General features: G+C 39.2%; 1 protein-coding gene across 1 annotated transcript in view; it reads left to right on the forward strand.

The window, feature by feature from the left end:
- RPRD1A (regulation of nuclear pre-mRNA domain containing 1A) overlaps positions 1-9,913 on the forward strand; it is an 87,193-nt gene extending 77,280 nt beyond the window's left edge. The window contains exon 7 of the mRNA XM_046671701.1: positions 6,484-9,913. Within this exon, the coding sequence (XP_046527657.1) occupies positions 6,484-6,633 (150 nt within the window). The 3' untranslated portion in view covers positions 6,634-9,913. The remainder of the gene's footprint in view (positions 1-6,483) is intronic.
- Positions 9,914-12,844: the final 2,931 nt, after the last annotated feature.

The following is a 12,844-nucleotide window of genomic DNA, read 5'->3' on the forward strand; positions in this document are numbered from 1 at the left end:
CCTTTGTAAGTTATTTTCTTCTGCCTTACTGCCCTTAATATTTTTTCTTTGTCATTGACTTTTGCCAGTTTTACTACTGTATGTCTTGGAGAAGGTCTTTTTACATTGATATAATTAGGAGTTCTGTTAGCTTTTTCCATTTGTATTTCCAGCTTCTTCCCCAGGTTTGGGAAGTTCTCAGCTATTATTTATTTTAACAAGCTTTCTGCTCCATTCTCCCCCTCTTCTCCCTCTGGAATACCTATAATCCTTATGTGGCATTTCTTAATTTAGTCAGATATTTCTTGGAGAGTTTCTTCATTTCTTTTTAGTCTTAGTTCTCTCTCCTCTTCCATCTGAAGCATTTCTATATTTCTGTCCTCCAGACTGCTAAATCTGTCCTCCATAATATAAGCTCTGTTATTCAGGGAGTCCAGATTTTTCTTTATCGCATCCTTTGTGTTTTTCATCTCCATTTCTGATTGGTATTTCCTTATAGTTTCAATGTCTTTTGTTAAGAATTCCCTCTGTTCGTTAATTTTGTTTCAGATTTCATTGAACTATCTGTGTTTTCGTCTAACTTGTTGATGTTTTTATGATAGCTATTTTGAATTCTCTGTCACTTAGATTGTAAATTTCTGTGTTTTCAGGGTTGATTTCTTGGTGCCTGTCATCTTCCTTCTGGTCTGGAGTATTACTATATTTCTTCATACTGTTTGATGGTGTGGATTTATGCCTTCACGTAGTGATAGTATCTGGTCACAGAGTCCACCTGCCGCCACTGGGGAGGAGGTCAGGATCTGTGTATTCTGTGATCCCCTGATGTCTCTGCCTTTCCTTAGAATCTATCCTGACAGGGCCCATCTGTGATTTTTGGCTCACTCGCTCACAGCTGCTGCTTTCCTATCATATGCTCGGGTGCTCTGGCCAGTAGGCTGAGCTGGTGAGGTGGATGGCGCTTGCTTTTGCCTGTGCAATCCCAGGGACTTTCTCACTCTGCTCTTGCTATCTGCTCTCCTGGGATGCTGGCTTGATGGAGACACCCCCACAATAGCTTAGCCACCTCTATGTGGGGCTTTCCCATGGGCTCTGAGGGAACTTGGACAGCAAAGGTGTTTCTGCAGAGTTGCCCCTCCCCCATCTTTTCTCAAAGCCTTGCAAGGTCCTGCACCCTGGGTCACCTTGGGGGAGGGAAAGGAAATTGCCTTACCTCTTTCTACTTCTTCCCCTGGTGGTCCAGCACCTCCACCTTTAGACATCTGGCTGTGTGCGTCTCTCAGACGTCTTTTGTGTTGTGTGAATGTCCTCTGTTGGTTTATGAATATCTTTTTCATTATATCTTAGCAGGGAGAGTCAGGGAGGAGCCCACTCTGCCCTGATGCTGATGTTACTCTGTGGCTCTATTGTCTTTTTTTTTTTCTTTTAATTATTGGCTTTTTTTTTTTTTAAGATTTTATCTTTTCCTTTTTCTCCCCAAAGCCGCCTGGTACATAGTTGTATATTTTCTTTAGTTGTGGGTCCTTCTAGTTGTGGCACATGGGACACTGCCTCAGCATGACTTGATGAGTGATGCCCTGACCCCGCCCAGGATCTGAACCGGCAAAACCCTGCACCGCTGAAGGGAGTGTGCAAACTTAACCTCTCGGCCATGGGGCCTCTCTATTGTCTTTTTGATTAAAGCCATCTTGGCAGGCATGAAGTAGTATCTCATTGTGGTTTTGATTTGCATCAAAAGCCTTTTAAACCCACAGAATAGCCAGAATATTATACACTTGCAGTAAAAGCAGTATATGTCAGTTTAGTATTTATTGTTAAGAGGGGAGGCTTAATTTTTTAATAGTTTGGCTGTTGGGCAGTTTTTTATTTAAATTTTAAAATTCAGGTCTTTCTCTTTAAGTTGTTTAAGTTAAAACAAAAATAAGTATTTCGAAAGCTGTTTCCAAAATGCTGGTTTAGTTAGAAAAGAATGAGAAGATTGTGAAAGGGTTTTATAAAACCTGTAGTGGCTTTACCTATTGATTGGCTTATCAGATTAGGCTGCCACACCTCTACTTTCTCTCATACATATGTTCCACTGGGTCCATGTTTGTGTTTTCTCTCTCATGCTTAGGGTAATTTTTTTGGTTTACTAGTAGAAAAAAGAGAGCTATTTCTTTTCTTTTCTCCTCCAGTTTCAGTCAGGTAAAATTGACAGATAAAATTGTATAAATTGAAAATGTACAACATGGTGATTTGACATATTTGTACTTTGTGAAATGATTACCACAATCAGGTTAATTAACATATCCATCACCTTACATAGTTAACTTGTGTGTGTGTGTGGTGAGAACACTTAAGGTCTACTCTCTTAGCAGATTTCAAGTACACAACACAGTATTATTAACTTTAGTCACCATGCTGTACATAGATCTGCAGAATTTTCTCATCTCATAATTTACAGGTTGTACCCTTTGACCAGCATCTCACCATCTCTCCCCCGTCACCCCAACCCCTGGTAATCACCATTCTACTCTATTTCTCTGGGTTCACTTTTCTTTTAGATTCCACATATAAGTGAGATTATATAGTATTTGTCTTTCTCTGTCTGGCTAATTTTACTTAGCATAATGTCCTCTGGGTTTGTCCATGTTGTTGCAAATAGCACGATTTCCTTCTTTCTCATGGCTGAATAACATTCCATTGTGTGATTATATACTACATCTTCTTTATCCATTCGTCTGTCTACAGAGACTTAGGTTGTTTCCACATCTTGGCTGTTGGGAGTTCTGCTCAGGGAACATGGAAGTGCAGATATTTCTCCAAGATACTGATTTTGTTTCTGAGGTCAGTGTTAGATATTTGTTCTGACGCAAGGACGGCTCCTCCCGGCTTTCTTATTCCCTGTTTCTCTCCTGCAAACTGGTGGCCTATGGTTTAGCTTCTATCATGAATCTCCTAATTGCCTTTCACCATAGCTTCCACTTTTCTTGACAGCACCCTTAGGCTTGAACTTCTCCTTGCTCTGTTTTGTAAATAGCTCCTTTGTGAAGAGATTAGGATCTATCTGTTTTACTGCCTGCTTCTTCCCTCATCAAAATCTTTGAGTCAGGGCCCCGGAACTAGGGGTGGCGACAATAGCAAGCATTTCTTTGAGTGATACCCCTGCCATAGGAGCTGAGCTCTTGGTGAAGGCGAGGAGTGCAGCCACTTATGTTCCTCTCAGCTTGCCTCTTCTGGTGGAGAGCACCAACCACCTCCTCAGTTGGTGCAAGGGTTACCAGTGCCCCACTACTCTCAGCTTGTCATATGCAAGGTGGAGCCTTTGTTTCATAAGTGAGACTCTCAACTACACATTCTCTTGAGACTTAGCCTTAGCAACAGGTAGCTGGGGGTAGGATGAGAAATGCTGATGTCCTGCCCTTTCCAGGAATAAAGCCCTCTGACTGGGAGCTGCAGGGAGAGTGATCCCTGTGACCTTGTCTGCAGCAGTCTGGAGTGGAGCCTTGCTGAGCTGGGTGTGGGCAGGGAAGGAGCGTCTTTGTTTACATACCAGAGCCTCTTGTCTTTCTTACTGAATTTTCTTAGATTTTCTTTTTTGAATAGATGTTTCTTCATATGTTCTTTGCCCTTAGTGTAATTTCTGGAGGTTTTAAGTGATTGTTGTGGTTTCTAAAAAAATTTTCACCAGTTTCACTGGGGAGTGGGTCAGTCAGCTCCTCATACTGTCATGCTGGAAGTCAGTTTCCTTTAGGTCAGTGGTTCTGAAACTTAAAAGTTTTGAACTCTTAATCCTGTCTTTTCTTGTTTACTTGTAAAGTGGCCCCCACACATTGCTCCATTTTATTCTCCTGTTGCCCAACTTTATTTTCTTCATTGTATTTATACCTGACATAATATTTATATGTTTATACCTCCTTCCCCCTGAAATGTTAGCTTTGTGAAAGGCGGGAGACCTCATCTGTTTTGTTATCACTATCTCCAGTGCTTAGTAAATATATACTTACCACATACAGGGCACTGCCGCCACAACACTCACGGTCTTGTGGGGCAGAGAGGATTGTAAATAGGTAAACGCTTTTTTAAAAGTGCTGTGAAAAAGGACAGTACATTCATGGTACTCTGATGATTCTGATGGAAGAAAAGTACTATCATTGTACATCAGAATCTTATAAGCACTGTTGCTGTAAGAAATCAACCTATGTAGACCACCAGTGAGGCAATTTAAAACTTGTAGCACAATGCCTGGATCATACAATTGGGTAGTTAATTAGGTTTCATCCATTTCTTCAGGCTAACATCAGCCAGTTTACCACAGCTACTCAAATCCTCTGTCTTTAGGATGAAAGTCTGCCTGTGACAGTCACAGAAAGCTTTTGATGACTACTTTTGTTCCTACTTTGGGAAAGTATGATTTCACATGCTTTTGAAAGATAATCACTCTTCTCATAGGGTTAATGAGAGGATTAAATGAGTTCATGTTTTAATGCCTGACATGTGATGGGCATTCAGTAAATGGGAGCTTTTTTTTTTGTTTACCAATTTTTTGTTTGCAGTGTATACCATTTGGCTGAAGGCTTTTAATTGCCACATATCATTTGAATCAATGTATTAAGATAAATCTTAATAATTGAAGAACAGCTTATCTGGATTCTAGAAAATAGGGTGGGCAGTAATGACCACTACATGCGCATATGACATTTCTCAAAACCGCTGACCTCAAGAGGAACAGAGAGCAGTTACTTCTGAGCATTTTTGAACAGCATCTAAACATAGCAGGCTGACCCCAGAGTGCTTTAGGTATTACTTATTCAAGAATTATTCAGCGAAGAACAGTGGGACAGATGGAGATCCGTGTTTGCCTCCATACCAGTGTGTTCTGACGAAGAAACATGCTAAATGTGGAGACGTCTAACGAGATCCCACCGAGAAGTATGCATCTAGCATGTGAAATACCCTGGTGCTTCTCCTTTATATACCACTCTGAGCTACTCTGCTGAAACCTACCTGATGTTCCATTCTGTGTCACTGGTGAAGGGGAAAAGGGAAAAGGAAAAATCACACCTTGAGATTATAGATCCCTGTTAAACTCTATTTTACTCCACCTTGATCTTCCTGATAGATTAGAAATGCAGGGACATATAGACATGGCAAGAATGAATGTCTCTCATGTGACCAGAGCCTCCCTTGAGCTTCCTCAGCTTTCAGCTTTGCCTGCTTTCCTTGCCGGTGTTCCCAGTTCTCCGCGCTTCAGAATCCTCTTCTCCCCCATTCCCTTAGTAATTGGGATATAGTAATTCTGACAAATCCCTTGCCCCAGGTGTTGGGATATAGTAATTCTGACAAATCCCTTGCCCCAGGTGTAGTTATTCCTTAAAAGAAGAGACTCAGTAATACAAAGAAATCTCACTGGTTGATTTCACTTTAGGCAGAAAAACTGGAGAGAAGTGACTCACAATTCTGGCTGTGTAGTCAGAGTTGAGAAACACTAAAAAAGGGCTGTTTGTGGACAGGCCTTCTATTCAAAATGAAAGCTTCACTCACCGGCTCTGCTTTCTTTGTGAGATCAGCCTTGGGCAGAGGGAGGGAAAATGTTCTATTCTTTCTAGAAGGAAGAACACCCATTTTCTAGGTTCCCCCCCTTTACATCGCACCTCAATTAGGTAGTTGAGTATGGAAGGATCTTCTCTTCCCGTGTGGAAGTCTGGAAACCAGTTAAAAGAAGATATTTCCACTAGAGACAATGGGCTGTTTCCCTCTAAGCCAAACTTGATCTTGACTGGTCTCCGACTTCTTGGGCTGCTGTGGCAGGTGTCCTAATCTTTTTGTGCCATTGGAATCCTTCGGTGGTCTGCTGAAGCCTTGCACCCCTTCTCAAGTTAAATATTTTAAATGTAGGAAATAAAATACATAGCATTACAAAGGAAACAAGTTATATTAAAGTACAGTTATTGAAATAATAAAATTTGTGCAGTAAAGTATTATTCTTTATTGACACTTTAAATAACATTTAGTGGTTGGTCTAATAACTACCATAATTTCAAAGTAGCAATAAATGTAAACAATATTTCAAGATAGCTGTAAAAAACTATAATGTAATATTAAAGCAACTGGTTTCTATTAGAGACAAACGCCCAGGTCTTGATAATACTCCTGTGGTTTGTTGCCAACATTTACAAGAGGATAAATGCTAAATTTCAGTTTAGGTTTGTGAAAATAAATGTGTAATTTTTCTTATCCAAGCTCAAGGACACCTGAAAATCTTCTATGCTGAGGTTAAGTGTATTAATACACTAGTCTTCTTTTTACCGGTGTGAAACAACAGCTTAAGATTGTGGCTTTTCATAACAATAGAATTTACCTAGTTGTCTATTTCCAAAGTCTCTCTTTTGATCCTAAAGCTCACATTGTAATCATCTTTTTTATTCAGCAATAACTGAGTATAGTACTAGATTTTCTGCAGAGCATTAGCTAGATCACTCTTCTCTGCACTCCCAGAATGCTAATGAAAGTGGTTTGATGTTACAGGAATACAAGCGCAAGTTAGCCAGAGTTTCCCTGGTGCGCAAAGAACTCAGGTCCCGGATCCAGAGCCTGCCAGACTTATCTCGATTGCCCAATGTCACTGGCAGCCACATGCACCTGCCCTTTGCGGGGGACATCTACAGTGAAGATTGATGACCAGTCTCTTTCTGGGGCCCAGGACTTTGCAAGAGATGGAGACACGTTAGGTGGATAGTCCTGTAGCGTTATTTTTGTATATTGTTGAGAGTGACACTAACAAAGGAAACAAGTAATTTATAAAATTGTTTAAATTGTTGGTTTGTTTACTATTTTATTGGTAAGTTAACATTGACTTAGTTTAAACAAAGTGATGATCTCTCTGTATTAATAAGCTCACAAATAGTGATTATTTTCAAAAGATCTTTTTGTAAATTTTTTTGATCCAGGGCCTTGTGAGAAATTCCATGTTTCTGTTTCTTCATGTATTTTCAAATGTTTTTCTTTATTTTCTTCAGTATCTAATCACCATATAGTATGTAATTCCTAAAGGGTAAGAACTAATCAGGAGGTGTTTGAGACTTTATTATGGTATAGTTAGGACTTGATTGTAGAAGGGACTAAATGTTCCAACTTAATCTTCACCCTTCTCCCCAACCAAAATATCAGTTTTGTGCCTCTCAACGTCTTTGATTCCTTATTCCCTAGAGGTGAGTAATTTAACACTAAACATAAATGTCATTTTAAGGGTCAGATCATAGTCTAGACAACTTTTTTCTCAGTAGCACTATAGGGGTTCCATTCCAACTGCCAGTGTAGAATAAAAGGAGTGTTAAATAGGGGCCCCCTTGATTAACTTTAGAATTATTTGAGTAGATTAATATGAAAATGCTTTTGGAGATAGTATAAATTTTGACATCCTACCAAGAGGACAGTTCTGATTCTGGAACTGATTTCCATTTGTCAAATCAGTCTCCTTTTAACATAATTGTTCCCTTTAACATAAAGCCATCTATGGGATTAAAAGAAACATAAAGTGATACTTTTATTATTCCTTTAGCCATTTAACTTTAAAACAATAGTATTTTTAGCTCTAATATCTCAAGAACACAATATTCATTAATGTTCAGTAAAGTAGTGTGGAACATTTCTAATGTTTCCTTAAGGTTTTTGAATGACTGTATATTTGGAAATTAAGCAATGCTACACTACAGGGTAGATCTGGTAAATACTATATTTGTATATTTAGAATTACCAAAACAAATGTACTTTTGCCTTTTATTTCTAACCCTGTGTGTTAGAGCAGTTGCATGCTCTCCTGCTTTCTTTTTCAATCACATTGTTAAGCTGTGGATTTGTACTCAATAATGACTTAGGATAAACATTTTTTCCATTCATTACTTTACATATTAGACATTTTTCTTTTCATTGTAAGCAGATTCAAATTAGATGGTCAATAAAACACCTTTTAAATTCCACAAGCCAATTATGTCTCACTAGTCTGAATGGCTTCAGTCTTTGTCAGTAGTAGAGATTATAGTTAAAACGAATTTATATGTGAAGGAGAAGGCAAATATTTATTTTTAATAGTCACTAGTTCTGGAAACAGTTCTTTTAACAATTTGACCTTTCTCCAAAACAGACACGCATATAAGTAGTCCCCATCCGTATATGGTTTATATGCCAAAATTTTTTAGTCAACTTCTGGGACTCGGGCACATTTTCTCACAGAAACAATAGCAGTTAGGTTCCCTGTGAACACTACCACAGAAAGCTCACGTGGGGACCTAATCCACTTAATCATGAATGTAATTAACTTGTAAAGTGGTTGACAAATTACTAATAGTAGATCCTAACCAGCATTTGTAACGTCACTCTAATTAAGGATATGGTGTACAGCAGCCAGAGTCACACATGGGGTGTCTGTCTTGTGTACCTCTGTCCCTAGGTGTAGGATATGTAAGGAAAAGATTCAGCATGGTGGTGGGGGGGGGGGGGGGGGGGGGAAACAAATGCACAATTATAAAAACTTGGTTATACCTGTTATAAAAGTATACCATGTTAGTTTTTGTTGTTAAAGTGAAAGCAAAAATTTGTATATTTATTTTCAACATCTTGACCTTATTTATGATCTGTTAAAGTGGTGATTTATCCATTCAAAATATATTTTTTTCCATTTAAAACTAATTTATAACTGTGTACTCCTGGGAAGATTTGAAATCTACTAGAAGTTTGTTGAAATATTTTCACCATTTAAGACAGACTTCTGACTTAGATATTGATTTTAATGACAGTATCTGCTCTAAATATTTATGATAAAAGTGCATTATTTTTTTAAAAGAGCTTGATGCGATTTGTGATAAGTGATAGTACTCAACCTGAATCCTACCCCCCATGCCACCTTTTGACCAATCCTCCACAAACCTTCACTTGTTGGTTAATTCACTAACTGTAAACACAAATGCTATGGTCTGGTTTAGAAGTTATGTTTTCAGCCTTATGATAGTTAACATGGTAAGCCTTAGCAGTAAAGTCTTCCTTTCTAAAAGGTAGACTACATTTTCTCAAGAATGGGGTTAGATTTGGCCTGGCCCCTCCAGAGAAAAGCGTGTCACCACACTTGTAGCAGGGCTACTGTAGTTTGAATGGATGTCATCACTCGTTTCTCCACAAACAGTGCAGAGAGCTGTCTGACAGGGCAATTTGAACAGATTCTCTGGTGTTCCCTCTACTCCTTCTGCCACTACAGTAAATAAAAGAACCACATGGGGGAACCCGGGAGTCTGAGAAGATGGGCTGTGCTCGATAGGCCACCTCCCCTCTAGGAGAACTAGTCCAGATGCAGCTATTTTGGTACCCCTTCTGACGTGCTCTCTGAATCAGCGTCTTTCTATAAGAACTCCTTCAGAATCAGTGAAAGCTGGGATGACCTGGTCACCTTGATTTGCAGAATTAAAAGAACAAAACTAGTTTGTCATTGTCACTGTAGATGAGCAAATCATCTGTTATACTGTAGATTTTGAACTTGTTCTGAGAAATCTAAAAACTCAAAAGTTCAAATTAATTGGGAAAGTTAGAAGGTCCTTTCTGAATTTTCCATTCTAAAAATTTATATAAAATAACATAAAGCTACTGAACTGCTTTGTATTCTATTAAGAAACAGCTCCTACAGATGTAGTCTTGTTTCGTAGTTGTTGCACTATATCAAAGCTTTTTAAAGAGTAAACCCGGTTCTCTGTGTACAAAGGGAGCATTGTGTTACTTAGAGAATTTATTTATACAGAGCATTTGTTGCCATCTGTAATTCCAGCCATGCACACACGAAGTCTGTTCTGAGGTGGCAATAGCACATGGGAAGATGAAATTTCCCTGTTTCTTTACCCCTCTTTCTTTGGCTGTATCTGATGACAATATGAGATGTTCTTAATAAAGTTTTATGTTCTTTTTGAAATGTGTAGATTATTTTCATGACTGATTAATTGGCTATGCGGTGGGGAGGGGAGAGATTAATGGACTGGGAGGGAAGCAAAGTACTGGAAGTATTGAGCAACGTTATGTTGGAGAAAGTGCCGAAAGAGATTCCATTTATTTGGCTAGTGGTTTCCAACTTGAGAGAACATCAGTCACCTGGACGGCTTATTAAATTACAAATTGCTGAGCCGCAACCCCAGAGCTTCTGGGCTAAGACCTGATAGTTTACATTTCCAGCAATGTGATGCTGATGCCACTGGGTTTAGGGACTGCTGTAAACCAACTCTGAAGTCTGTGACTTGCTTCACAATTCAAAATTCCAGGTAATAAGATGATAAAGTATCAGTTTTACAGTTCATTATATAGCAAGTTCTTTATGGGTAGAGAACAAGACCACATCTTTTGTGGCCTACGGTTCAGTAGTTCTTAAGTGCTTCTGAGTGAACAGATTCACTTGGTACCTTGAACTCCTTCCTGGAGCACAGGCCCTTTTGCCACACCTTGAATTTAAAGCAGAATTGGAGAATACTAGAAATCTGTGGGAATCTCTAGGGCAGTGTTTGTCAAACTTCTTTGATAAAACTCACTTGGGATGTTTGCAGAAAGGGCACGTTTTGAATCAGAAAATTCTGTGATTTATCATCTAGAAAGTTTGGGAGATGTATCCTCTGGCCAGTGCCCCTGGTTCTCCATTCCTGGATGGCCTCTGGTCACTTTGTCTGAATTCAGGTGCTTCCCATTCCCATTCCACTTTACCCCCCTTGCAGTAGTAGGTTGTATACAGTGGAACCTATATCCAGAGATCATTTCAGAAGATTTGGGATAGATCTAGAAATCGACATTTTAAACAAACTACCCAGGTGATTCTGATGCAGGTAATTCATGGACTGCGCTTTGAGAAACAAAGGCCTACAATGCAAATTATAATATAAAATAATGGTAGCTTACACATATATGGTACTTACTGTGCATCAGGAACTGTTCTAAGCACTTCACTTATCCTTTGCAATACTCTGATTATTCCAGTTTTACATATGGGGCAGTGTAAATTCTGTGTTACCCTGAACAAAAATGGTGAAAGTAGGATTCAGACCCAGCTCCAAGTTTGGCTCCAAGCCTGTGCTTTTTAACCACTACATGATGCTGCCTGTTACACTGATACGATCTGTAGCAGCTCCACTATCACCAAATCCACATTTTGCGTAACATGTCAAGTTACAGTGAAATGATAACATTACACAAGTATTCAAGTTAAAAAGCAACATCTTGGGGCTGGCCCGGTGGTGCAGCTGTTAAGTGCATACGTTCCGCTTAGGCGGCCAGGGGTTCGCCGGTTCGGATGCCAGGTGCGGACATGGCACCGCTTGGCAAGCCATGCTGTGGTAGGCGTGCCACATATAAAGTAGAGGAAGATGGGCACACATGTTAGCTTAGGGCCAGTCTTCCTCAGCGAAAAGAGGAGGATTGGCAGCAGATGTTAGTTCAGGGCTGATCTTCCTTAAAAAAATAAATTAAAAACCAACATCTTAGCTAAAAGCACTACTGAAGGATGGGGGCTTGCGATAAGATGTTAACACTCAGCTTTTTCTTTTATAGAGGTAAAATAATAACGTAAAATTCACCATTTTTAAGTGTACTCTGGCATTAAGGACACTGATAACATTGTTGTGCAGCTATCACCACCATCCATCTTTAGAACTTTATCTTCCCCAATTGAAACTCTACCCATTAAACAATAGCTCCCTATTCCTCCAGCCCCTCAAAACCACCATTCTACTCTGTCTCTGTGAATTTGACTTCTCTAGGTACCTCATCTAAGTGGAATTATAAAATATGTGTCCTTTTGTGACTGGCTTATTTCACTTAACATGTTTTCCAGGTCCATCCATGTTGTAGCATGTGTCAATTTCCTCTCTTTTTTAAGGCTGAATAGTTTTCCATTGGATGGCTGTACCACATTTTGTTTATCCATTTATCTGTCAATAGACGTGGATTGCTTCCAGCTTTTGGCTACTGTGAATATTACTGCTATGAACGTGGGTGTACAAATATTTGTGCAAGTTCTTGCTTTGATTTCCATTTTTTTCTTCAAAGCAATTATTTGTATTCACATCAACAAAGTAGAGTTAGGATGAACTATTGACCAGGATATTCTGACAACATTTAATGAATACCTACTGTTTAAGGCATGTTGTTAAATCTTTTGAGATACACAGATTATTCAACTGCATGTCTGCTCTCAAAGAGTTTACAATCTAGTGGGAATGGAATACACTGACAATTTCGAGAATTACCAAAGCTTACTTTCATATTTCTTCTAAGCCACTGGTTCCATAGGCCAGCAGTATTAGCCTCAGCTAAGAACTTGTTAGAAGTGCAAATTCTTGGGCTCTAGACCTACTGAATTAGAAAATCTGAGGTTGGGGACCAGCAGTATATCTTTTTACCAAGCTCTCTAGGTAATTGTCACGCACACTCAAGTTGCAGGTTTGTCTTACACACCCCTGTCCTAGGCATCCAAAACTTTACCTCAGATAGATTTCTTCTCACGTATGGGAAACCTTTAGAGTGAGTAAAAGGACTTGGTCCAACAAAAGCAATTGTAAAAAAAAGTGTACTTTCCTGACAAGCCAAGAAATGCTTTTCATCTGCCTTATTTCAACTCATGAACCCCACTCTCTTCACCCTGGCAAATTTCTCCATATTTTCTTAGTTCATTTCTCTGTCTAGCACACCTCTTGTAATTCTTCCGAGGATGACAGAGAGGAGAAACAGGAATGCAATCTGGGGTCTGACCATCATCTGCCTTACTTAAAAGACTCATTAGCCCTTGGTATAATTATACCACCAGGTCTAGCCATTTTAATTCCTGTTCCAATTTGTTGGATGACAAAAAAAATGGAAACTATATTTTACT

The sequence above is a fragment of the Equus quagga genome, chromosome 9 (genome assembly GCF_021613505.1).
Source record: "Equus quagga isolate Etosha38 chromosome 9, UCLA_HA_Equagga_1.0, whole genome shotgun sequence".
In the NCBI taxonomy this organism is placed as follows: domain Eukaryota; kingdom Metazoa; phylum Chordata; class Mammalia; order Perissodactyla; family Equidae; genus Equus; species Equus quagga.